Source organism: Lissotriton helveticus, chromosome 12 (assembly GCF_964261635.1).
Source record: "Lissotriton helveticus chromosome 12, aLisHel1.1, whole genome shotgun sequence".
Classification (NCBI taxonomy): Eukaryota; Metazoa; Chordata; class Amphibia; order Caudata; family Salamandridae; genus Lissotriton; species Lissotriton helveticus.
The window spans coordinates 475,727,773-475,755,349 of NC_136073.1; the positions used below are offsets into that span (position 1 = coordinate 475,727,773).

The 27,577-nt window shown below is 43.7% G+C and overlaps 1 protein-coding gene across 1 annotated transcript in view; it reads left to right on the forward strand.

The window, feature by feature from the left end:
• Positions 1-27,577, forward strand: part of URI1 (URI1 prefoldin like chaperone) — a 369,284-nt gene that overhangs the window by 108,152 nt on the left and 233,555 nt on the right. Inside the window, exon 2 of the mRNA XM_078670635.1 lies at positions 18,966-19,000. Coding sequence (XP_078526761.1) covers positions 18,966-19,000 — 35 coding nt within the window. The remainder of the gene's footprint in view (positions 1-18,965; positions 19,001-27,577) is intronic.

Genomic DNA, 27,577 nt, shown 5'->3' on the forward strand with positions numbered 1-27,577 from the left:
GCTTACTCTGAACCTGTTTCCACACCTTGTATGCCGCTCTCACAATTTCAAATCTGGTCTTTTTGTAATAGCTGGATTTCAAGAACCGAGACCAGGCAAACCCGTAGCTTGACTCCCCAACCCCAGTTCATATATAGACAGGCTGCTCTCCATTTGTATATCAGGCTTGGCACCAACTAGTAAGATGGCCATATGCTGTAGAATAGCTGCCCAATAATAAAGCAGAAACCTGGGGATAGTCAGCCCCCCACGTTGTCTTGGGAGGATCATCAATTTGGTTGCTCTTCGAGACCTACGATAGCCCCAAAGGATCCTAGAACATACCCGTTCTAGTTTTGCAAAACAGGAGGAAGAAAACTCATTGATGATGGTCCTAAAAAGATACAAACATTTGGGTAGAATTGACATTTTAATAACATTGCTTCACCCAAAAAGGGAAACGTATGTATGGTCCAGTCTCTCCTGTTTCTTATTGGTGTTTTCAATTATTGGACTAATATTTAAGTCTGGTATTTTATCAACCGCAGCTGTAATTATGATACCAAGGTAGGTAGCTTCTGAAACTACTGGGAAGTCCAGAGGGGAGGTCATTCCTGAGCAGAGTATTTGAGTTTCATCCACATTGAGCTTATACCCTGAAAAAGCTCCAAATTGAACTGCTAGATCTTTCACCACTGGAAAGGCGGAGACTGCGCCTGTCGTGAGAATGGCAATATCGTCGGCGTATGCCAGTGCCCTATACTCCATCTCCCCTATCCTTACCGCTTTAATATGGATATTCAGTTGGAGTTTCCTTAAAAAGGGATCAATATACAGGGAAAAGAGGAGGGGTGAGCAAGGACACCCCTGCCTCATACCTCTGCTGATGATAAATGGCTTAGAATACTGCCCAGAGATCCGGATCACCGCTCTGATGATAAATACATTGCTTTAACAGCCTACACAAAGCATCTACTTAGCCCCTTCCTATGTAGGACAGACCACAGGAACCGCCAGGAGACCCTATTGAATGCTTTCTCAGCGTCCAAAAGGAGAACCCCCAACGGTGACCTCGTGGCCTGTGCCCAATCGGGAATGGCTATTACACTGCGGACATGATCCGCCGTGTCCCTTCTTGGAATGAACCCCTTTTGGCATAGCGATACCAGAGGGGTAATAACCTTTCCTAGTCTAACTGCAAGAAGGTTTGAATACATTTTACTATATCAATTGATCAAGGTTATAGGCCTGTAGGAAGCTAGATTGAGTTCAGGCTTATTTTTTCAGAAAAACAATAAAGGTTGTCTTGCGGCAAGGGGTATAATTGTTGATTCGGACAGATTAAAATAAAAGTATGATGTCATATTTAAGTACAGATCGGAACGTTTTATAAAATTCTAGAGGAATGTTCTCTGAACCAGCAGCTTTGCCCATGACCAGTGAGATTATTGCAAGGTCTATTTCCTCCCATGTAAACTAGGCTTCAAGTGCCTCATTTTGCTCCTGGGTTACCTTCATTGTTTCCATATCATTAAAAAAAGTCTTCCGGAGAATTTGACCCTATTACAGCAGGTCCCTCAGCATAGAGTTGACTAGAAAAATTTTGAAAAACATTCAAAATCCCTGCCGGAGTATCCTTGACCTGCCCTACATGATCCTTAATTTTACAGATACGATTGGCTACCTCACCTGTTGCATTTGTTTGGCCAAAACCCTGCCTGTATTTCCCCCAGCTGAATTCTACTCATTAATTCATATTCTGCTAATCTTAATTGTTCTACCCAGTTTTTTATTTCCTTCTATATTGATTTTTGCCAGGCTAAAGAAAAGCACAATGTTTCCCCTCGGACAGGTGCTTTAAAAGCATCCCACACAGTACAGACTGAGGTCCTATTCCGATTAATAGAAAAAAATTCCTCAATCCACTTGACCATATGAGTACGGTATGCCTCATAAAACAGAAGCTTCCTCTCAAAGGTCAAGGGCCTTTGAGATCCCCCCTCAATGGAATCTCTTTTGTTAAAGGATTGTGGTCTGAGATGATTCTCGGAAAGATCTTAATCTTACTCATCGCAGTAAATTGATTAGATAAAAAGAAATGGTCCAGCAGAACTAGTTTATTGTGGGGAGCGGAGTAAAACGTGAACCCAGGATCCGATGATTTAAATTCATGCCAGCTATCAAAGAACCCATATTCCTTCACCAATCCTTGGAGAGCTGTGAAGACTCTGGTTTTCCTACCTTGATAAGGGAGAGTACCATATAAAACGACTTTACTGTCTAAATGGATGTTAAAGTCCCCACAAAATACTAAAGGGTGCGGCCATAGAGCAAATTCAACACTTAAAAAATGTAAGATATCCGGATCGTCCACGTTAGATCCGTAAATAGAGCAAAGTGGCATGGGAGTGTTATTTACTATAATTTAAATAATGGCCCAGGGTCCCAGATTGTCAACTTTGACTCGTTTATAGGACACCACCCCTGGCCTGCCAAGAGTAGCCACCCCCTAATAGTTGTGCCTTGCCCGGTACAGCCCAACACTTCAAGCCCAAGATCCCTCAGCCACCACCGCTTAGTCCACTGTATATGGGTCTCCTGAAGGCATAGTAAGTCAATATGCATATAACAAATCTGTTTGGCTAACATGTCCTGCTTTCTCCTATTGTTGAGACCACATATATTAAGTGATCAAATGCGCAAACTACCCATCATCCTTATAGTTTATATACTCTGAATCATACATTGCATGATAATACAAAGCTTTGAACACTGTAGCAAAGCATCCTCCTAACTTCTTTTTCCATGTAGTAGCATAATCACAAAACATAGAACAAACCAAAACCCTCGCAACACTCCCCTTCCACCCCACACCCTTGACCCCTGACTCTCCTGCCCCCCCCCCCAGAACCCTCCCTTCCACCCGACGCATGAGGCTTAAGGACCATTGGTCTTCTGTGATGGAGAGCTAACTGCAACCCCCCTCTCTCCTAAGCTCTGTTCCATCCCCCCTCCCCCCCCTCCCCACCATGAAAAAAAAGAGGAAAAGAATAGTAAGGTCCCCTCCACTGATTTAAATCCATCCAGAGCGGGCTTCAGAAAAGGGAAAAGAAAACCACCTTGGGGCATTTGGAGCGGCAAAGATCCACACAGATATAATTATATACTTGAGTACATAAAATTGATCTCTCTGCCTATCCTACAATGTGTGCAGGAATTCCTTTCCTGAGACTTCAGAAAGGAAAAATGTTGCCTCCCCCTTTAAAGCCACTTTCAGTTTAGCAGGATTAAGCAGAAATACCTGTGCCCCCTTTTCCTGAAATCATGGAATTAGTTGGCCAAGCTGCCATCTTTTTTCGACTGTGACCTGGCAATAGTCAGGTCTCACAAGAAAACTCACACCCCTTCCCTGCCCCTTTCCTATCTGGTGTAGCTAAATCGTACAGTGCCTCTTGGGCCAGGAAGTTATCGAGACAAATCAAAATGGCACTGGGTTTTTCAATACTTTGGCCAGTCTTTTTTCGCTGATTAAAAGGAAGCCGGTGGGCCCTCTGAAGTTCATTCTTCCAGTCCCACTCCTTTAGCTCAGGGAATGCTTCAATAAACAGTTCCACTACGAACTGACGAACATCTGCATCTTCTTTGCCTTCCGGAATGCCCAGTATACGTAGTTTATTTCTTCTTGACCGGTTCTCAAGGTCTGTCAGTTTACACATTGTATCCATCTTCTGAGCTTCCAGGGGTTGAGTAATTGCTCTTTGCGCTCCTAGTCCGTCCTCCAGTGTGGAGATTCTGGCTTCCGCTCCTCCTATTCTAGCAGCAAAGTCAGAAGCATGTCTTAGCCACCCTGCATATTGAGTTCTGCAATTTACGGTAACCCCCCTGGATTTGTGAGCTCTCCGCCCGAGTCCCCTCCCTATAAGCCAGAATACTTTGATATATGGTTGACAGGGTTATTTCGCTAGGTATGACTTGATCTAAGCTTGAGGCTCCTAAAGTTATTGCTTCATTGGTTGCGTGGTTTCCGTCAAATTTTGAAGAGAGTGAATAATCCCAAACCATTGAGCCAGCTAGCCCGGGGATCTTGTCTAGAGAAGGGGTGTCGAGATGTCTTTTTCGAACAGTTATCCAAACGCTCCCTCGTCCATGCGGAAGACTGTCTGCTTCGCTCTCTTCCTCCGCCCAATCCTTCCCAGAACTTTCGTCCCCTGAAAAGTTAGAAGGGTCAGACATAGAATCAAATTTTCCCCTGAGTCTCCATCCTTCACGTGACTCAAAGTTTCTTCATTTTGGAGGTCAGAAGAAAGTTTCATTGCCAGTGGGTCTAAGCACACAATTTGCTCATTTCCCTGGCCCTCGTTTGAGGGGACTGCTTTTCCCATACGGTATTCTGGCATTCTGGCCATTTTCCCGCTCTCACTGGTTTCTGGCTCCAAATTCATTACTAGTTTCTCCTGGCATGATTCAGATCCGGAAAGTTCGGTTCTTTCACCCATCATATCTTGCATCGCAGACCCCCAGCTTTACCAGCGCCTAGATCTCTTAAATTGCTAGAATCTATCCCAACTGTAAATAAAGAACCTTGATTTAGAGCCTCCTTGGATGACCCAGGATTTTCAGATTCTGCCGGTAACGGAGGAGACGCTGTTGTTTTCGCGGGGGATTTAACTCCAGCCAGCGCGATCTTCTGATTATGCACCTTGAACATCGAAGAGACCGTCTGGTGAGTGCGAGCAGATGTGCCTCCTCCATTCGCTCGACCCACCGCCCGACCTGTAGTTCCCCCCCTAATCCATGCCGACTAGCGGCTGCTCCTATTGCTGACCGTTTTTTTCCCACATCACCTTCATTTTTTCAGGGCTTCCAGAGCCCACCGGCTGTCCTCGAGGCTTAGAGCCCTTTCCCGTCATTTTTGGAGCCATCAGATTCACCGGGCAGGAACAGGTCGCTATAGCCGCTGCCCGGAGGAGGGGGCTCACAGAAGTCAGTCGTGAGGGTGCCGGGAGCTCCAAACGCCACAGCCACGAATGCCAGATAATGCCAGAGCACAGTAATTTCTTCCTCTTTCTCGATCACATCCACACCGCCTCGGACCATGTACATAGAAGGGAAAACGCCGCTCAGGAGAGCACAGAAAGTCAGCTCACTCGGCTAGCAGAGTGCCCGCCATCTTGCCCCTCTCAACTATAAAAGTGTTTGTTCTCCCTCTAGCTTCCTTCCCGCACATTCAGCAACCTAACTTTATGCATTCTATCGTTGTTCTCCAAGGACTCAAATTTATCTTGGCTTTCCTTGAATTTCACCTTCAGCCTATTCAACTCATGCCTATCCTGAGTTGTTCTTTTAGTTCCGCCACTAAAGCTTCCAATGCATATGTTCTTTGAGATAGTGATTCCAATTTCTCATCGAGGCCCTCGCAAACACCCTGAATCTCAGTTTGATGAGCTTGAGAGGTAGCAAATCCATATTTATCCTCCTCCGCAAGAGCTTTTATTAGCTGTTCGAAAGAGCAGGCCTGATCTAGAGTCTTGGTCTCTATAGGGTTTATTGGGAGTGACCTAAGGAGGGACCTCCAGTTCGGGTAATTGCAGGAACTTCATAATTATATTCTAGTCCTACATCTCCTGGACCCACGTACACATTGTTGGGTTTTGACCTTACTGGGGTAATGGAATCGCTTTCTATCTCTCCTCTTCTGTATTTGCTACTGTGTCCTCTTCTGCTAAGCACTGATACTGATATGGACTAACCAGAATCAAAAGCGTTTTCCCTGTGTCCGTACTGTAATCTTGGCATTGCTCTTCCAATGTATCCTTGGGCCCTTTACCCATTATATCAGTTACTGCATCAGAACTTAAGTCTAGGACCACTGCAGGAAGAACTTGTTGGGTGTTAGAGGAAAGAGAGACCCTCCTGGGTTTGAGTCTTTTCTCACGTAGTTTGAAGTCGGACCTAAGAGAGGGGGTAATCTTTAAAGTCTTAGGTTTTGAGGACGGATTTCGCCTTACCCAACCGCTGTGATTGAAGATTCCCAAGAGCCCCATGCTGCTTTATAAGAGGTACACTCGCTTCTTCCTGCGACATCGGAGAGTTCATTTTTCCCACCCTCGTGGCTTTTGCTATCACTTTTACTGGCCCGACTTCCTCCACTGTGGGGGTTGTTCCTTAGATGTATTAAAATCACCAACCCTTCCTGCACTTCTTAGTGTATACCCGTTTGGTTTCTGTTCCTTCCCCTTCATTAGCCGAACCGCTTCCGTCATTCGACCTGGACAGTTTCAAGCTTGAGTGTCTCCTCCCCTCCTCCAGTCTTCAATCTGAATATGCTGGTTGTTCGAGCGGGTCCAGAGATTTGTATATGCTTGTACTGTACTCCGAACATCCGATGAAGCTTCAGGCAGTGCCTGAGTCGTGTAGTGCAGGGTTACAGAAGCTGCCTCTGCTGCAGCAATTCCTCCCTCTTCATGCGACCCTGGAAATGAGTCTACGGGCTTTCCTTACTTCCTGGGACCACCCTTCTCCAGCGCTCTCCCTCCACGACATCCCTGGCCAACCACTAAATGCACTCTTCCTGTGACACGCTCACCGCTGACCGCTGGTCTCACCTCACTGCACTGATCTTACTCCAAACTGCACCAAAGTTTCTCCAACACCTCGTGGAGAGCAGCTCCTCGCACCATTCTCCTGTCCAAACATTGCCCGTAAGCAGAGATTTCTTACAACCTTAACACCTACACAGTCATACGCCCCCTTCCTTTTGCAATTCACATGGTGTGTGTGTGTGTATCCCCCAACTCCCGGTGAGCTTGCGGACAGCCGCTAGCTGGCTGCCATTTTCTCCTCCATTGACACCTTTCCATAATGTTATTAAATTAATTTTGCAACCTTTCACCGTTGTCTGCCAAATCCATTTGACTCAGCCCGGCTCCTGACCAATAATAGGATCTCTATTGTGCTTATAAAGTTTTTAAAATGTCCCAATTGGTTCAGTTTTTTAACTTGCCATAATACTCCAAAAAGCACTTCCTATTTTCTGTAAAGATTACGTTATATACACTTTGTAAGCTTCAAAAGCTCCAGTTAACACAATACGTGGTATTTCCCTAATTCTTGTTTTATGGCTAGGGCTCACTCACTAAAGCGGCTTGTCTAGTGGCATTTAAGAAGTCTGTTTTGGACCTTTCCTTCCACCTCCCATTCTGCATTCAAAGGAAGAAGGCAATGGCACTGTTGCAGCGGGAATTATTCTGTCCTAGCCATTCTGTGTCACACTCTTCTCAAGATGCTCTGTTCATCAGTGATCACTTTATGCCTTCTGATCATGCCTCTTATGGGGTCTTTTCCACTAAGCGTGCAGTTTCCTTTCCGTGCTTTTAAGAGGATCCAACCTTAATTACTCAGACTGTGATCCTGGTGCCTTTGCCTTGTCCCAGATAATCTGATGGGGATCAAGTTTCAAGGGAGTAATGTTGCCGGACTCCTTAGACTCACATTCCAAGGAAAGGAATTAATTGTCCAGTGTAATATTACCTAAGAAAATAAATAAAAAAAACATCAGAGATGTAGGTACCAAATGGTGAGCAGCTCTTTTGGATACTCTGAGCAACCTGTTGTGCTCAAGCTTCATGTTTGGGACAATTGCAGTAGAGTGTGACAATTGAATCACTCCCTTGACACGTGAAGATTTAGGATTAAAAAAGCAGCTTGTGCCTATTTATTTTTAATAAGCTGCTGTAAAGCCCACTCTTTCCAGACTGCCGTCCTTACATTTTCAATTGCTTTCTATTTATTTCAACCACATGTAGCATTAATACTTTTAAAAAACTTTGGATTTAAAAAAAAAAAGCCCCTTCTGAATATACTTCTGATCTGGTGGTTGGTTTATTAGTATAATGTTAGTGTCATTTAGCAGAATCCTAAAGATTTGGTAACCCATGTTGATTTTATTTATTCATTGGCTGATTGTGAAGTCAACCAGGAAAAAAAACCTAACTTTTATTGTTTTTTTTGTTGTTTTTCCCCCCATAATAGTTCTAGAGTGAATGATTTCTCATGTTTGTGGTTTCAAGTTTTTGAACAAAGAGCTGTACCTGTAAATGCCTGTTTGATTTTGATCTACTTTCTGAGAAGTCTTGTTAAGAGCTCCTTTTTTTCTTTTTTTATAGTTTATTTATAGTTTTTCATATTATAACATCAATACAACCTCATTATTTTCACTGTGTTACAGAATACATAGGCGCAAGTTGATACAGACTCATGTCGTTCAGGAATGATATTAAAACACTGTTCATAGCAAAAATATACAATAAACACCTTAACATCTCATAGAATGTCAGTAGTCAGTCGATTTAGTTAACATATAGGCAGTGAATGGACCCCATATGTCACGTGGTCTTGAAGCATTAGGCAGTTCTTCCGCATAACATGTAAGTTGATTGGTTAAAGGATATAGCATATTGTCAATGTGTCGATTTAGGTGCAGGTCTACCATTCCAATGTAGCGAGACTCTGCGCTTCGCCAACAATATCGATATAGCCGCTAATTTCCGATGAGTAGCTTTTAGCTGCAACACATTTCCTAACAGACAAATATTCATGTTATATGCTATTTGTTCGCCCGCCATTTCTGTTAAAGCCACTGTAACTTTCCCACAGAAGTTATCCACTTAAGGACAGCTATATTGCCAAATTTTAAAAATCAGCATTATCTGCACCACACCTTTTACAGTAGTGCGAATCCCTCAGGCCGTACTTATGGAGTTGTGCTGGCGTATAGTACATCTGGTGAACACATTTATAGTGGATCAGCATGAGATGTCCATTTGCAGTAAATTGACCTGTTAGCCTACAGCACGTTGCCCGTTCATCCTCTGTTAGTGATTGGGGCAAAATAGCATTCCATTTGCCCATGGGACCTAAACTAACAGCCGCCTCATCTATCTGTGAAGCTCTATATAATCGAGTAACTAATTTATTCGGAGTTTGAGTAGTGTATAGAAGTTGTAAAGCCCCCAAAGTTGGCGGTTCATCAGGGAAACAGGGATATAACACGCTCACTGCAGCTCGTAGTCTACTGTATTTCAATGTCAACATGACAGACTTTTCCTCGTCCCCCACACTAGTCTGGAGATCCATACATTTTCAGTTGGGATATATATCGCCCATAGTGTGCGCACCTGCATTTCGTAAAGCCTTTAGGGAGCCCGTTTCACTCGTCACAGATATCTCCTTATGATGCACCAGGGGCATTGCCGGTGCATACAGTGGTAACCTCTGTGCAGGTTTCCCAAATTCACTCAAGGCATGAGAGGTACACTGTACTGTAATGAACTTCATTTCTTTCAAACACTGTGGTATCGTTAACAATCATTGCTTTTAGTGGTATTGGTTGGACCGCTTCTGCTTACACCGCAACATATGGTGTGTATGGTGGCGCGTTTTGCCAGTAAAAGGCATATTGAGCTTGTGCACACGAGTAATATAATTGCATATCAGGCACCGTAAACCCACCCATCTCATATGGCAACGTCAATACCACCCATTTAACTCGCGTTTTTTTTACCTCCCCAGACGAACGTGATCAGTAATGCGTGAGGTGTAGTTAAAAATGTTGCCTCAATTGAATGGCAATGGTTACAAACAAGTATAAAAATTTCAGAAGGACCACCATTTTAAGCAAAGCCACTCTGCCTGCAAACGTTAATGGTAGCCAAATCCATCTAGTGACTTGCTACTCAAGTCGAGATATCGCAGTGCCATAGTTTGTGCGTATAACGGTCTTTATGAATACAAATACCTAGGTATTTTACTGGGTCTGTACTCCATTCTAATGGGTATCCCAGTTCATCCTGATTTGTGCCTACTATCAAAGAGATCACTACCGACTTGTTCCAATTAATTCCCAGACCTGAATGCCACTCAAATCTAACATATTCTCTAATGAGTTGTTCCAGATACACCGCTGGTTTGCGCACATCCAAGACCATGTCCTCTGCATACATGGACACCGCTAATGGCCACTGGAGGAAACGCAACGCTGCCCGTGCATGTCGCTGCCGCAATATACAGGCCAGTGGCTCCAACACCACTGCAAACAACAGGCGATAGAGGGCAGCCCTGCCTTGTTCCACGCCGAATTGGAAATGTGTCAGACATCTGCCCGTTAATATGCACACGAGCCACTGGCGCCGTGTATAGCAACTTGATCCAATTGGTATAAATGTATGGCACACCCATACGATGTAACACTGCAAACATATACCTCCAGGAGATAGAATCGAATTCTTTTGCGGCGTTCAGCAGGACCGCCGCTGCAGGCAAGGTAGGATCCAGAAGATGCATTACAGCAAAAAGCGACCTTAGGTTGTTGGCTGTGGAGCGTGTAGTAATAAATCCCAATTGACACCATGACAGGTAACAGTAACCTCAACCTGGTTGCTAGCACTTTCGCTAGTATCTTGACATCAGTGTTCATTAGTGACAATGGCCTATATGATTCACAGTTATCCGGTGCCCTTCCTGGTTTCAGTAGGGTGATAATTAGTGCTTTGCAAAGTGTGTCTGGAAGCCGCTGCTGTTCGTAGGCTTCATCGAACATATTGTGAAGATGTGGTACCAGTTTGTCGATGTACTCTTTTATAAAACTTCGCTGGGAACCCGTCTGTGCCTGTAGCTTTGCCATTAGGCAGAGCTAGTATAGCGTCAGGTATTTCATCTATCGTCAGCGGGTGCATTAGAAAGTCTTGTTGACCTTTCAACAACCAAACCAGGGCTATTTCATCGTCATCAGCTGTATGTTTACTGCTATACATGGATTTGTAGTAGCGTACAAACGAATTAAGAATACTTGTTGTGCCGCAATGTTTAGTGTCCCCATCTGCAATAAATTGCACTACACGGTTTTTCACCTATGGCTCAGTTATCTTGGCAGCTAAGGCCCGTCCTGGTCTGCCTCCCTCCACATAGTATCTAGCTATCCAGCGCCGGGACATATGCCTCACCTCTTGATCTGCCAGATCATTATATTCAGTGATTTTCGATCGAATAGAAGCTAGTGTAGCGCCATCTGATGTATTTTCATAATGCTGCTCAAGAAGTGCCAGCTCTTGTTCAAGTTGTTTCATAGATCCCCTTAGTGATTTAAGCACCCCTGTTTGTAGGCTTATGCATACTCCAGGTATCGTTACTTTGAATGCTTCCCAATTTGTACTGACCTTACATTTTCAGTAAAATAATGTTCAATGGCTTCACTCACCCCCTCCCGGAAAACCTGGTCCCGCAACGCGGTGTATTGCAGTCTCCATTGGAACAGTGGTGGCGTATACGTGGGTATTAGCATTGTGAGTTGCGATGGGGAATGATCGGAGAGCATCCGAGGCAAGTGGGTAACCTTAGTGATCAACGAGTCCACATCACTGGTAGTCAGCCAATAGTCCAGTTGTGACCATGACTGACTAGTATAGGAGTGACATGTACATTCCCGCACCTCTGGATGTCTCAACCTCCAGATATCAATGAGAGACAAACCTTGCATAACATTCTTAACGGCATGTGCAGCCTTTTTTACTGTGGGTTCTGCAATGGAGTGTCGGTCCAACGCAGGGTTTAATACTACATTAAAATCGCCCCCACAAATGATTGCAGCTGACGGCAACCTATGTATCTTACTCCACAGTGTCTCGTAAAAACCAGGGTCGTCGATATTAGGCCCATAGATATTGATAATCGTCACCAACATACCGCACCGTTCCCCTGCACTGTTATATACCGACCATTGTCCTCTATGTCCATATGTGAGGTTACAAACGGGAGATTTTTTAAAATTAAAATCCTAACTCCCCTCGTATACGAGGAGTAGGAAGAGGCCAATTTTACCCCAGGTCATCTAGTGGCCACTGCCCAGCTGCATGCTTGGTAAGGTGAGTTTCCTGCAGTAACGCAACTTGGACATTGTGACGATCCAGATAAGCCATCACCTGCCTTCTCGTCTTCGCATTGTTAAGACCTTTAACATTCCATGTTACCCAGGTTAGTTTACCATCCCCACTTGTCATCCGTCTTGAATTTTATCAATGTAGCAACTTTGAACACAGCATCTATTCTTGCTCTTGCATGATGTCTGTATTTCATGTATTCTGCATTTCAGAATGATGTATCTGAACAATCCCCCAGCTAAGCCCTCTCCCACGTTATCTTCCCAATCATGCTAAGAAACCCTAAGGCAATGAATCCAAAAAACAAATCTAACCACCTATCCCGCTGTAAGAAGCTAATCCGCTCACAGACTACAGCCCCAACCATTAATTGCGTGGGTTGTGCCCTCTTGGAGGACACTAGCTGCCCACCGACCCCCTTGTTGGAATAAGGTGGGGGTCAGGGCAACACAGATTTTATCCCCTAGCTCATCTCGTGACGATATGGTTTAGAATAAGGGGGGGGTCAGGGCAACACAGATTTTGTCCCCTAGCTCATCTCATGATGATATGGTTTAGAATAGTATACACAAAAGAACTCCACCTGCCCTGCTGCAATGTCAAAGGAGGCAGAGAACTCCGCATCCCAACTAACACTCATTCTAAAAGGATTTGCGTTTCAATTTCCAGCCACTTATCCTGATACAGATCATGAGTAATGGTCCCATTACATGTGACAAACAATTATAGAACAGTAATATAAAGCGGACATAAACAGACATGTAAAATTTTTCATATACCCAACACGTCGCTCCTAGGGTATCAGGCGGTTCAGCACTCTCGTATCTTCACCATTTGCTATTGGTTCAGCATATCTGCTTAATTGTCTATTTGGAGGTATCCCCAAGCAAGTATCACCCCCAGTGAACCTGATCACATTTGCAAAATACTGTATACTTTACCCCTGTGTCAATGCCCTACGCAGGAGCCACAATGCCTTCAAACTACAGAGTTATAGTGATACACAACTATATATATGGCAGAGATTATATACATTAATACCAGTCAGGACCAGCATGCAATCTTTTTACTTTAATCTTAGTTATCCGCGTCATTGCCGTCCATTCTAGTCGTTTCGTGTCACTCTAGTTGTACAAACTGCATAGCGTCTTCTGGTGTTGTGAAGATTCTGGGTTTGCTACCGTGTTGGATTCTGTCGCGCCGGGTACAGCATGTCATATTGTATCTTCATGACCTGCAACTTCTTCTTTACTTGCTGAAATTCCCGCCGGGACTGATGCACTGCCATCGTAAAGTCCTGGAACAGCGCCACCTCCATCCCCTGGTACTTGGTAGTGCCCATTTCCCTTGCAAGACGGATTGTCACGTGTCTGTTGCGATAATTGAGGAGTTTGGCAATTTTCGGGTGCGGGGGTGCCCCTGGGACAGTGCGTGGTGCAAGGGAGCAATGAGCCCTCTACACAACCAACACGCTAGAAAACTTTTCTGCACCCAGCATGGTTTTGAGCATTTCCTCTACATAGAGTTCCATTTTACCCGTGTTTATAGACTCAGGCACCCCTTTAATGCGTAAGTTGCGTAAGTTATTGCACCGGGCCTTGCCTCTAAATCCTCATTCTTGGCCTGTATCACCGCCAGTAGTTTCTCCATCTGGGTACAGGACTCTGTGATGAGGTCTGCAGGTCCGTATCCTGTGGTTGTTAAAACACGGTCTCAAGAGGAAACACGGTCTCAAGAGGGAGGGACGCTCTTGTATGAGTTCGCTGCAGATGGCGATGAGATGTACGGTGTTCTTTGCCGTTCCCACAAAGTCGGCATTTTATTGGTAGTGGAGGGCGTAACCACGGTGGTAGGTGGGTCGCGGACGCAGTAACCCTAAGGCAAAACATTATTCTATGGATCTACAGAGGAGATCTGGTCTGTGGAAAATGTAAACATGTAGTACCAAGTGTGATTGCTTCATGTGTGAGAATGTTCATGCCTGTTCCTGTGTAGAATATTTGTATCGCAGCTGTGTATGCCACCACATATACATTTCTCAAGCACTGGGAGGAGATGTGCCATTTTTCCACGCAGTCATCAGAAACCTTATTGCTTAGGGCCACTGGCGGCCTAATTAGAATGGTACTCCCATTTGCATTTTTTCTGTGAAATCTACACTTGTGGAATTGGGAGGTACCCTGTAAGAACGGATAGAGTGAAGTTATTCATTTATCCTAGTTCTTATGCTTTCTTGATGTCCCGTGACTACTGCCTGCCTCTCTCTCTTTATTCAAAATCAGTCTATCAATTTGCTATAAATTGAAAGGAACGGATAAAGGTGCGCCCCCTATGTGGACGAAGGGAGCACAGCTGCATATATACCATGATGTATGTGCTGTTTCAATTGCTAAAAGCTCTTAAATTCTATTGAGAAACAGTCATTAGTTTATCTCAAATCCCCAATCCGTAAACCAAGAATATTGAGGGTGGCCATTTAGGTTACTTTATCCTATTGTCTGTGCAATGCCTGGCCAGTTGCATACTTTGAGCACTTGTCTGCTGAAATCCTACCACCAACAGCCTGGGTGCCCAAATCTGTTGGCAATAAGTAACTTCTTAGAGTTTTAAAACTAACCTGTCTTTCCAAAATAAAGATCGTTTGGTTTTCTCACGAATGAGATGCACAGTGATGGGAATTGATAATTTAAATGAAAATGTGTTTGATAGAGACACGAGCTGAGATGAGGAAGTGATCAAGTTGACAAAATAGGATTTTTAATGAAAACTTGTCATGTCCTAAGCTTTGCCTCTTCTTTAAGTATAAAATATGTGCACGTTCCACACGATTTACATATTTACTAATTAAAGAATCTTCCTGGAAACATTAAGTCGAATATCTTCTGTAACCTTTATAACTACAGATAATGGATATAACTTGAAACTCTCAGAAGGTCCTTTAAATAATGTACATGATTATGAATATGTAACTAGTTAATATGCAGCTATGAAAGGATTATCATGTTGGGGTTAATGAACAAGCCGCTCTTATGGTTTTTCAAGGCTTCTTATTTTTTTGCTTTTAGCTTACTTTATGCATGTAGAAAGTACATCGAAAAATCCTTTTTCTTTCATTAAAAAGACGATTATATAAAGACTTTTCTTGAAGGTTATGAAACCCTTTTCCCCAATAGAATTTACTTTTTTTTAATCGTAGATTGTAAAATAACTGACTGGCTGCTAATAACAGATGTCGGGTCTCTTTTTGGGGGGGGATTTGGGCGGGGGATTTGGGTGGGGGGGATTCTTTTTTAATTTTAAACAAGTCTCTGATGGTCTTGATTGTTCCGTCATTTATTTCTAAAAGAAAGTTCGTTTTCAATAAAAGCACGGAACTGCTTGTGGTCTGACTTGGTACAAAAGAAGAAATCTCCTATTCAGTGATGGCATTGCAAATGAGCTTTCTCTGGCCAAATGTGTTTTATTTTTAATGGTGTAATGTAATAGACAAATCGTTATTTTTCTTGAAACTTTTAGAGCAGAGGTCTTCAAACTTGGCGGGGGGGGGGGCACCAGTCAGAGTGTTAAAAACATGATTGGCACTAAGCCACTTTGTAATGGGCCATCACTAACAACTTTTGTCATGTGTATCCTGACTGGGAGTATGTGTAAAAAGGGGTAATAGAGCTGAACAACAATGTTTAAATATGTTTAGACCTATTTAAACATTGCCAGTTTAGCAGCATAAGTGTGAAACAATTGAGGGGGGTCCGAATATTATTGTATTTTTTTTATGTTGGGGGGGCACAACATTAAGAAGTTTGAAGACCAGTGCTTTAGAGTATCAATAGGGCTTCTGCGTGTAACTGTAATTTGGTACTACTATTTAAATAGGTAAGCATGCGAGCACACAGGCATACACGCATACAACTCTTTGTTTGTGTATAAATATATGTCTCTGTGATTGAACAGTCTAAGATTAAAGTGTAGTCCTGGTTAGCTTTGGTTAGTATATTGAAAAAACCCTTACAACTTCACGTAAGCATAGTTGAAGTAGTTATGCTTACAAATTATAAATGAAAAAACACGGACACTCCCAGGTTGTGGGTAGATCGGCAATCTATAACTTGCACGAACAGCCCCCAAGCCTTAACTTTCAGACAAAATGCCATGCTCATGACTTCAACCTTTGTGTTAGATGCAGTACGAAATAGTGTAAAGGATCTTGCAGATAAGAGAACATCACATTTTCAGTAGCACTATGAAAGACAAATATGCAGTATTATTTATTGATTTAAATAAGTCTTTATTTTGATGTGCTTTTAAGTGATTTTTTCTTATTGGTAAAAATATTGTGAGGCCATAAGCATTGCATTTAATATGTAAACTCCGATAACATTGTTCATAGTTGATATTCATGCTGTAGTAAACAATGATACCTTAATTTTCACTTAAATCTCCGTAGGGAGATATTTTGAATGCATTGCTGTTGCTACTCTCTGTTGTGTCCTACCCCCAAACTTGGATAAACATGATTTGAAGATGGGAATTTTTTCATTTACAGTAGCAGATCAGTAATTTTCTTGTTGATGTCGTAAGAGGTTATTCCAGTTTATTGGATTTTTTCATTAACCACTTTTCAAATAGATCACTAGACCCTTTGTTAGTTTTCATGTTTCATTATCCACCAAGCCAACCGATTGCTCTTGGCAGATGCATGGTCGTTTTCCTCACATTGAAAATCAAGTAAAATTTTTTTTGTTTTTACCCCTTCGATGCTTGTGACGGAACCGTTCCGTCATCAGTCACGGCTGAGCTGTGCTGATGACGGAACGGTTCCGTCACGACCGCACCCTGTTCTGGAATGTCCAGCACAGGGGCGGAATCGGCGCCGCACGGAAGCGGTTAACTAATTGACGATTTTGTATAGCTTTTATTTTTTTTAAAGAACACTAAAAAAACTATTTGGTCCAAATGTATGTTCATACATCACCCCTCCTATTTTATTTATAATGCTTTGTTATCCTCATTGGACAGTTTTTTGATAGGGTACATCAGTGGGAGTTAACTGATGTTACCATAGCTTGGATAAGAGGGTCAAAGACGTGTACCTAAGTTATATACCCCCTTGCCTCAACAGGCGCTTTAGATAGAAGTTAGATTAAACTGCTAGAATAAGCAGAAAAACATATTTGGTTATAAACCTAACTAAGCGATCTTACATCTGTGTGAGAAGGCATTGAAATTCTTCACTAGCAACAGAACATATCTTTTTTTGTCACTGTTCAGGCAAAAGCCGTTCAGCCTCATCCAGTTTTATATTGCCAAGAGTTGGCCATTATGGCTGTATTTTTGTTATAATTGCTTCTAATATTAATTTGTAACTGAGTGTCCTCCTTGTGCGTTTGGCAGAAAAAGACCCCTTTCTGCAAAAACCTTTCCCAAAAGGCAGAGGATACTCCCTCTATATGTTGTAACCATTAGGACTACCCTTTGTTGATTCTCTAACAGGGGACTGTCTTACTAGGAGGAAACAAGCATTTGCAATGCAATAGGTTGCGCATTTGAGACTTTGAGCTGTTGGCACTGTAAGAGTCAATAGCTTAAAATCTTGCAAAAGTGAGACCTATTGAATTGCAAATATTGTTTGTTTCCAGGCGCCACTTGCACTTAATAGAGTCCATAACCCTTTAGACGAGCCGCGCCTAAGGAAAGGGGCATGGCCTCTATTAAGTGCACGCGTGGCATGGGGTGCTTGGAATCAGCCCACAAATTATATATTTGTAAAGTAATAGGTGTCGCATTTGTGAGAGTTTAAGTTGTCATTTACGATGCCAGTAGCCTAAATTCTCCTGAATGCAAGACCTATGGCATTCCAAAGAAGTGGCTGCACTTGTCCCTGCTGCTTAGAAAGTAAAAGAGCGCATGGCCGGCTGTATGTTGCTGCAAAGCTCACTAAAGAAATGGTGCTTACTGACTAAATAACACAGACTGTGTAACAACAGAAGTAAAAGGGCCAATCCTCATGGGAGGTTACAAATGAAGACAAGGCGGTGGTACTAAGGAAGGACTGAGAGCCGAGTACCGAATCAGAAGCCAGCGTTTACAAAGGACAAAGACACAAGCCAATGAAAAATGTGGGCGGAGAGTGGGCAGAGCTTTAAGTGCATATTCTAACACAGCATGCCTTGCAGAGCAGCACATGTGCTGCCCAGGCTCGACCTACAAAAGGTCTTGAGTTACTGTTCTTGCCATACGGACAGTGCCGATCTCAGAATACAGTGTTACAACCTTGCACAATTTCAGCGTCAAATGTCCCTTCTCCACTTAAAATTGTCTAGTGTGGTGGGTAGAGTTTAATTTATAGGTCTCTTTTAGAATTGTAATTTCCTATATAAATTGTTAAATAAAACCTGTTTTAATGCAGCATATGATGACTAATATTTCTCTGTCGGGAATTGGGTCTGTTTACAAGGAAATGGCGCCATATATTATTCTGACTACTCTTAAACTCCGCATTGAGCAGCATTTGGTTTCCTCTGCTCGTTCCTGTTACTAATATTTCAACAGAAGTTTCGCTAGCCTGTCTCTTAATGACGTCTGCTAAATTGTTCTTAGCTGCCGTACAATTAAAATCAGACGCTACTTTGAGCTTTATTGTGAATGCGCATATGACATTTCAAATGAAAGCGTGCAACGTGCTTCATTCCACAAGAGGCATATGAAATGCTGTCTTATTTTTCTACTTGGATATAGCAGGATTATAGTGTATGCTACTGGAATGTTATTTCTCCACAGAATCCAGTATTCAAGGTAAGCCTTCTGTCTTATTGTTCGCCACCTATAAGAAACGAAGTAAGGGATGAAACGAAAAATGAATTGACAAAGCTGGAGTCTGGTTTAGACTTAAAAATCAACATTAGGGTGATGTGATAAAGTGTCCTGCTTAAGAGGTTACATTCCCTTGCTATCATGTTTAAATCTGTAAAGCTACTGTTCTAGTTTGATGCATTGATGCTGCACCTTTGCATATAGTCTTGTTTTCTCATGATTAGTTATCTGTTTTAATGACAGGTGGTCACTAGCTGCCAAGAGAAAATCCAGCACTGGTGAGTAAAAAACATGTTCGATTCTGTGCGTGATATTGTGATAGCAGATGCGACTTGCCGTTGTCGAATGTCGTGCAGTTATTTATATGGAAATGTTTTTTTCCCCCACACAAGCCTTAATTCACATGCGGTCTGTGAGTTGAGTAAAAGTTAGTAAATTAGTTGATGATGTTTTTTGTCTCCAGATAACTGAAGGTGCGATGATTTTGCTTGATTGGGGCGAAAACGTAATTATTTATCGGAACATAATTCATTCTTACAGCTGTTGGGAGCAAAACCTATACAGTGCTTTACTCTAGGAATTGTATTGAATTACGTTGTTAAGCACTTTTTAAAATTTCGTTTGTGTATATACATCCAACTGTCCCCCTTTCCTCAAAACTGTTGGCAGCTTGTTTACTCCCTTAGAATAGACCCTGTGTAGGTATTTTGCTCAACATAAAAGGAATTCAAATGATAAGTTTAGAATCTTGTGCGACTTTTAGCCCTTTGCTACCAGGCATGCAGGTTTCCATGCTCTACTCTATGGATAGCAGGAACGGCGCAACCTTTGCATTGGTAGAAGGCCATCGTGATTTTTTCTGACACTTTATGCTTTTGCATACAAATGCATACTTAATTCCTTTCTTGGTTTTCTGCTCCCAAAATGGGTAGTTAGATGTTTCTAATAGGAGTTCCAGGGCTGCACCTAAGAATTCCACTCAAGTGATATGTGCAGTATGTATGTGTATAGAGGCCTGAGCACACATGCACACTTGCTATTTATGAATTTTTTTCACTACAGAGTCTCGAGAAAAGTCCACATCCCGATATTGAGTTTTAGAAGCAAAGGAAGATTAAGTAATTTTTTGTTTTTGCTGGTTTAGTGTCTCTGCGCACTTTCTCACTGCTGTTCAGTGTTAAAGTGCAAGTGCTCCTACTATAAAGTGCTGTGATTGGCTTCCCATGATTGGACTAATTTGACTTACTGGGGGTGGGAGGGTTGAGGGGCATGGGGGGGTGTTAAGGCTTGTACCTGCCTTTCCTGAGTGACTCATAGCCGGGCTGAATAGACCTGCCTGCATTTAGAGTAGTGGGAGGAGTTGTCGCTTGCACCTGAATGGACTGTGTCACAAAGCTTTCGCCACCTCCTGTGGTGAACCTGGCTTGAGCCAGGCTGAACTGGTTTACGTATGCCAGCGGAACTTTCTTTACTAACTTCAAAGGGAAATGTGGTATAAATATTGGGACCCTGACTCCAGAACTATAGAACTCTGTTGGATCAAGAAACCTGCCAAGAAGAAGAGCTGGGAAGTTGTGTTGGCCTGTGTTGGCCTGTAGTGGCTGCTTCTGTATTGGGCAGTGAAAGGGCTGGATTGGACTTTCTGCATCGGTTTTCCCTTAGTTTCTCCAAGGGATTGAAGTAGAGCTTGTCCCCTCTTTAAGAAATCTCAAGAACAACAAATACTTCAAGTTCATCTGCTACCAGCACTGGGAAATGTGTGTTTTGTGCTGCAACAGAAGAAAAATCAACCTGACCCCCTCAAGCTCCAAACAATACAGAACACTGCAGACCGACTCGTCCTCTGCATCCCTCGACACAAACCTATCATCCAACACCTGCGGAACCTCCACTGGCTCTCCGTTGAGAAGAGTTACCTTCAAGATACTCACCCATGCCTACAAATGTCTCCACAACACAGGACCCCAATAGCTCAACGAAAGAATCTCCTTCCACCTACCCAAGAGAAACCTTCGATCAGCCGACCTCGCCCAAACCTGTGCATATGCAGAGCCAGAACAGGTGGAAGAGCCTTGTCCTACATCGCGTCCAAGACCTGGAATGAGCTCCCGATCAACATCAGAGGCGCCCCATCCCTGAACATCTTCAGGAAGACACTCAAGACCTGGCTCTTCGACTGAACAGAGCTGCTTACCCCCCTCCCCCCCCCCCAGCACCTTGAGACCCTCACAGGTGAGTAGCGTGCTTACAATTCTCCTTATTGATTGAACAACAACGCTGCTGCTGGCTTCGTGACACGAAGACACTGCAGAGGGCCCTGCAGAGCGCACGGCCAAACTTCGCATCGCAACCCTGGTCTTACCGACGCCCTTGCCTGCACCGTGAACTGTTAGCACTGCAACGAGCACCTCCCCACTTCGTACCGCAGCCTTGGTCTCACTGACATAGCCACTGAGCAGCGACCTGTGGGCACCGCATACCGCACTGCTGCACTTCGCACCGCAACCACGACGCCTGCAGGCTATCCCGACTTAAACCGGACGGAGTTACACCTGCAAGGGTTGTGACTTCAAGGGCCCGACAACTCCTGCACCGACCTCTGGGACTGACGCCGACTCATCGGAGCTCATGACAAGGTCCCTGACTCTGTGCATTTCTAAAGGTACTGTTTTGCAGGTCTTCCCGACACAGTAGCTGGCCCGCGACGCCGCAGTCAGGCAGAACTGTCGATTTGTTTGTTCACAACACCGTGATAGCCCCGGATGCAGCTATCGACTTCAAGGAACTGTTTTTAAAGTTTGATTTTTGCTTATGAGTATTTTAAATAACTGTATGTTGGATTCTTATCCTTTTGATCTTGTTTTACACAGATAAATGGTGGCTATTTCTCTAAAACTGGTGTTGTGACCTTTTGTAGTGTTTTCACTGTAGTACTGTATGTTATGTGCAAATGCTTTACACACTGCCTCAGAGATGAGCCTGACTGCTTGTGCCAATCTACCAAGGGGCTGAGCAGGGGTTATTTTGGAAGTGTAGCTTGCTTATCCGGGCTAGGAAGAATGGTCCCTACTTTAACAGGGCAACAACCCGTCAACTAGAGACCCCCATTTCCAACAGTGGTCCACAGGGGATGAGGCTGCCTTTTCATCTTTTATTTGAGCCACTGGAGAAACTCTTTCAATCTCACTTTTTATGGGAAGAACCCTTTTGTGTAGCATCTACAAAAGCTTAGCTTATGAAGTGTAATGCTGGACGGTAATGGGAAGATCCTTGCAGTGATTAATCGGTTTGAACCTTCCCTCAACATATTGCAGCCTTTGTCTCCAGGGTCCGACATGGACCATACGAGAGCCACTAATGAAAAATGGTTTCATGAGATGCATGTCTGCACAGAGTAGGTGGTCTAGTGACGAGAGGTTCATGCTGTAGTGACTCAAATGTTTTCAAAGTCTGCTCATCTTTATCTTTCATGATAGTCTCCTCTTGCCTGCATGCTTGCGGCAAATTTGTACTGCATTTTTTATCTCTACCAAACGTCCTACCCACATGTAGGGTACAGTTTTCATCCTGAGAAGTGGGAGAATGCTGGGTGGAAGGAATTTTGTTGATCCAAAAACTTTCCTCTACAGAAATTTGAGGATCATCTGTAATTTGAACCAACATTAGGTGTTTGGAAATCTGTATGTGTAAGATAACCTGCACCAACCTATTCTCACCCAATTGTCTACTTTCCAGAAATGTCACTCCCTATTCACTGCGTTTGGCTGCAGTTAAAACCATTCCTCTCTTAGAGAAAATCCACTCATACCTGCCAGTATAAATGTAGTTAGGAGAAGTGAGTAGGGTGAATGAATGGTTTACTGGTTCTCATTGACCTGCAGCATTACTTAAATCATAGATACCACAATTCCTCTAGTGAGGTACTCCCGATGCTTCCCCACTTAATTGTTGTGTTTTGCATTATTCTTTTGACTGTTGGATAAAATGTTTGTAGAAAAACGGACCCTCACCCTTGCTTCATCATCTGGTCTTTCTATCTAGCTCTGGGGAACTTGCTTCATCATCTGGTCCTTCTATCTAGCTCTGGGGAACTTCCTTTTGTGTTGTCTGACATCAGTGTAGCGCAAATACCCCCAAGCATGGAGTGTTTAAAGGTGGACCCAAGTGTGAGGTTATAGAGATGTGTATTCGTAGTATGACCTTTGTGAGTAGTGCGGAGTGCAGTGGTCTGTGTAACATTACTAATTTGACCATCTGCCTTTTTTCTACACAAGATTACTATCAAAAGTAGTCTAGGTTAAGCTTTGACTATCTCCTCACGCCTCTGCTTCACTCTAAGCCAGAACTGCTATTGTTCTGGTGAATCTTTACCAACGTCTCCTCATGGCAGTCTGCATAAGCTCAGTAATACTTGTCTTTCTTGCACTTTTAGTATACTTGCTGCACTAAATGCAACTCTTTTCACTGTGTGGTAGTGAGGTGGTGAGTCTTTGAGGATGTCTTATGACCTGTACCTCAGACAATGTGGGCATACATTTCAATTCAATTTCAATTGTCTTTATTTCGATTGATTCATCATAAATGACGATACCATAGTAAAATACGTCATAGAAAAAGGCATACAACAATTTATAAAAATGATGAAAATACAGTTATAAGAGCAATTTAAAAGGCGTACTAGCATTTTAAGAGGTAAAATTTCTATTCCAATAAAACAATACAATCAAAACAATCAGATAAAAAACTGGATAGACTCACTTCACTGCTTACTGCTTGGCCCTAATAATCCACACCCAGCCTAGGAATTTTGCAACAGCAATTACAATTGGTTCACTCGTGTCAAACCTCAAGATTCTCAGAGCAACAGACCCTACCCTTGTGCCCATATTTCGGCAGCCGGGTTTAAGCCATTTGGCCCTAGGAGCTGCATAGGCCGGGCATTCAAAGAAAATGTGTTCCATGGATTCCCTACGGTCTGTGCACCAGCGACAGGATTCAGACACCTGGCCCTTCCAATTTTTTGTAAATGATCTAATAGGAAGGCTGCCAACCCTTAGCTGGTGATAGAGTTTCATGTTGCTGGACCGGGTGATGGTATCCCAATAGTCTTCTAGGGAAGGATCACCTTTAAGCTCCAGGAACATACCAGACAAAGAGGTGGACAAAAATTGTCTAATATGTTTCTGGCTTATTGAAGACCAATATAGACTTTTAAATAGTTTTTTAGGTGGAAAGGGATTATTGGCGGGATCAGTCCACAGGTTTCCCAGGCCCATGGTCTCTAGGAGCAATCTGACTTGCTTGAACCAGTGTAAGTTGCCCGAACCCATAATAGATCTAACATCCATAATTGCCTTAGCGAACAGGGCTAGTTCGGGGGTGGTCCAAATCCTCCTCCATAGAGCCAGTGGTTTGAAACGAGCAGTGTCGTCTATGGAGTGGCAGCCCAAAACCATTAACAACGGTTTCATGGGGCTAGAGCAGGGGAGACCTGTAAGATTCCTTAGAAATTTATTTTGTATTTTAACCAACGGGGAAAGGTCCGCAAAACCCCAGAGGTGCGTGCCGTACAGGATCGCTGAACCTATCCTAGAGTTGTAGATCTTCAAAGCTGGACCAATCCTTTTGGTGTGGGACATTTTCTGTTCTTTCACCAAACACCCTGAAAGCTGTGCAAACCTAAGAGATAGGGTGTCTATTTGGGGCTTCCAACTCAGTTTGCTCTCTAGGACAATCCCCAAACAAGTCATGACGTTTGTCTGCTCTAACTTTGTATTATTCATCATGACGTGACCAGCCACTGGCCTACCTTTGGTGAGAATCATAAACTTAGTTTTGGTGACATTGACCTAGAGGTCATGATCTTGGCAAAATTCTTCAAACTTGGTCAGGGCTGCCTGCAGGCCCACTTGTGTCTGCGATAGTAAAAGGGTGTCGTCCGCAAACATGAGTAGCGGAAACTTGGTGCCACCCAGGGAAGGGGCGTCTGTTGGAAAAGTTGAAAAGTACTGCACAACCCTGTTGATGAATAACAAAAACAGGGTTGGCGCTAGGACGCACCCTTGCCTGACACCCCGTGACACTACGAATCTGTTTGTGACCTGCCCTTGCTTGCCCCAGCGAACTTGTGAGAAATTTGCCACATGAAACTTAATAACCATATTCAGAAGCTCCGGGGGCATCCCCATGCTTCTCAAAACCCCCCACAATTTGACCCTAGGAACTAAGTTGAATGCTGACCTAAGGTCAACAAAAGCGGCATATAGGGTGCCACCACCTAAGCTTACTACTTTCCAATAAATCAATTGGAACCTTAGGACCTGCTCGATGGTGCTAATGCAGGATCTAAAACCAGCCTGAAGGGAAGATAATATGTCCTCCAGCTCAATCCAACTCTGAATTCCTGCCAGGACCATCCTAGCAACGATTTTTTGGATGGAGTCGATCAAGCTTATTGGACGATAGTTCCCCGGGCTTAAATGATCTCCCTTCTTGTATATTGGCAGTATCTCGGCTCCACGCCAATACTCTGGGATATCAGCCCCCTTGGCGATTGCATTGCCCAAGAATACAATATAGGGTACCCAGTTAGTTTGGTCGTGTTTAAAGAGATCTGCCGGGATGCAGTCAATGCCCGGGGCCTTTCCACAGGGGATCTTACTCAATGCGGCCTCAACTTCTTTGCAGTCGAATGTTATGTTGTGTGTGGTGGGCGTGGGACTGAAATCATGGGGGAGAATTTCATCAGTCAGATTCAGCCCGGAAAACTGGGATTCAAAATGCTCAATCCAGATCTCTGCCGAAACATGGTTTGTGGGAACCTGCTTGTCATATGTGTTGCCCCATTTAACTATGTGCCAGAACTTAGTCAGATTTTTTAACTTGCTGGCAACAAGAAGATCTTGCCAATGTTGGTTATCCCAATCTTGTTTGGCCTGTGTCCTGGCTTTACAATAGTTAAGCCTGGCTTTTCTAATATCAACCATAATTTTAGATTTATTGGCTGAGGCCAATTTACCATAGGATTCCCGGCACGATTTGTTGTACCAGAGTTTACGCTTTGGTTGCCCGGTTGGATTCTTTGGTTTGCAAGATTTGGAAAAGTAAGATTTTAGGCCATTAAATAAGGCTGCATGCAGTTTGGTTATCTCCCTATTGATGTCTTCCTGTGTTGGAAGAGAGCGCAAAACTCCCAGGGTCTGTGTGACTTTTGAAGTAATCTCTTCTAGTGCCCCGGGGTCTAAAACAATCCTTGCCCATCTCACCCTGCATGAATCATTTGTAAGCAAAGCATCACCGGTGACTGGCTCTACTGGTTTGCTGCGCCTACAGTCACTACGTAGGTGTAGGCTCACTACAAGGGGATTATGGTCACTCAGGGCGATCCAAAATCACCATATCCACTAAGATAGACCATAGTCTATTCGGCTTTTAGATAAGCCGTTGTCAAAGGATGCCCTGCCCATTTTGTCAGACACAGTCCGTCCATTTGCCGCCCTGAAGCCGCGCTCTAAGCAGAGGCCCATCCACTGTAAGGCAGATTCAGTCCATTTCTTAATGGGTGTAAGATCAAGAGATGGGATGTTCTATTGAGCATCCTCGTCTGACAGAAGTGTTTCCTCATCAGCGTTTAGAGGCTCAAACGAGCAATTTAGATGCCCTGCAATTATTATGTTGGAGTCTGGCCTAACTGAGTCCAAAAAACTATCTCGTTTTAGAAAAGTACAGTGCCCCGACCGCCGGGCTGTCCTCTATTGTACACATTTACGATTAGGATATCTGGGCGGTCTGGCAATTGCAGGTTTATGGCTAGGAGATCCGGGCTGTCAACAACAAGTTCGGTGGGACTACAGTTGATTGATTGTCTGACCCATATACAAAGGCCTCCTGAGGGTCTACCTTTAACTCCTCTAACTGCTGCTTTGTAGAAGTTTAAGTACCCAGGTTGGTAAATAGGGTCCACTGCCCATGTCTCCTGGAAGGCCAGCATGTCGTATTTCTCCACCAGGTCTGACCACTCTGCTATAAAAGTTTTATTTCTTAAACCTGCTATGTTCCAGGAAACTAAAGTGAGCGGGTATATTTCACTTACTATGGGCATTTGGGGGGGAGGCATGGCCAATTGGGGGTCCGTGCCTCAGAAGTTTCCTTGTTTTGGGCACCCTATATCGAAGGGCCTGGGAGCCATAATCTTATGCTCTCCTTTTTCCATCTGGTTCTCCCCCACATATGCCACTACCACTTGGTTCGAGGGCTTGTTACAAGGCGGGTCTAGGACATGGGCACTCTCTAAAGAAACAAAACCAGGTAAAGCGCCATATCTTATTTGAGACAAGGGATGGGGAGAGGGGACTATGCTTGGGACCACACAACCTACACCAGGTATCCCCCCCCTTTGAGCAGCTGCTGGTTATTTTCACCACCCGAGCAATACAGCCTTTTTTCTTGTGCCAAGCTAGACTAGTACCCCTTAGGCTAGAACCCAGTCAGTCCACCCCCTCCAGGCTACATAGTGGCTCGTAGCGATTAATCAGGAAGAGGCGGAACTCTTGTCTGAATGAACTGGAAGGGCGTCTATCGTACTGGACAGGGGTCACTCCACAAAGGAGGTTGGGGTAAAAGTAACACAAATCAAGAGATTTGATTCCACTGGCACCCTGGTTCCCGAAGTCATGACAAATGTACCTTACCACTCTAGGATCCCTAACATTTATGATTATGCAGTCGCCCTCCAAGTCCTTAGTTCTACTGCCCAACCAGCTCCCCCTTCTTACAAACAGAATTTCTGCGTTCATGTGGGATGGGAGCGATCTGTTTCCATTGAGCCAAAAAATAACCTTATTCTTAAGCTCTCT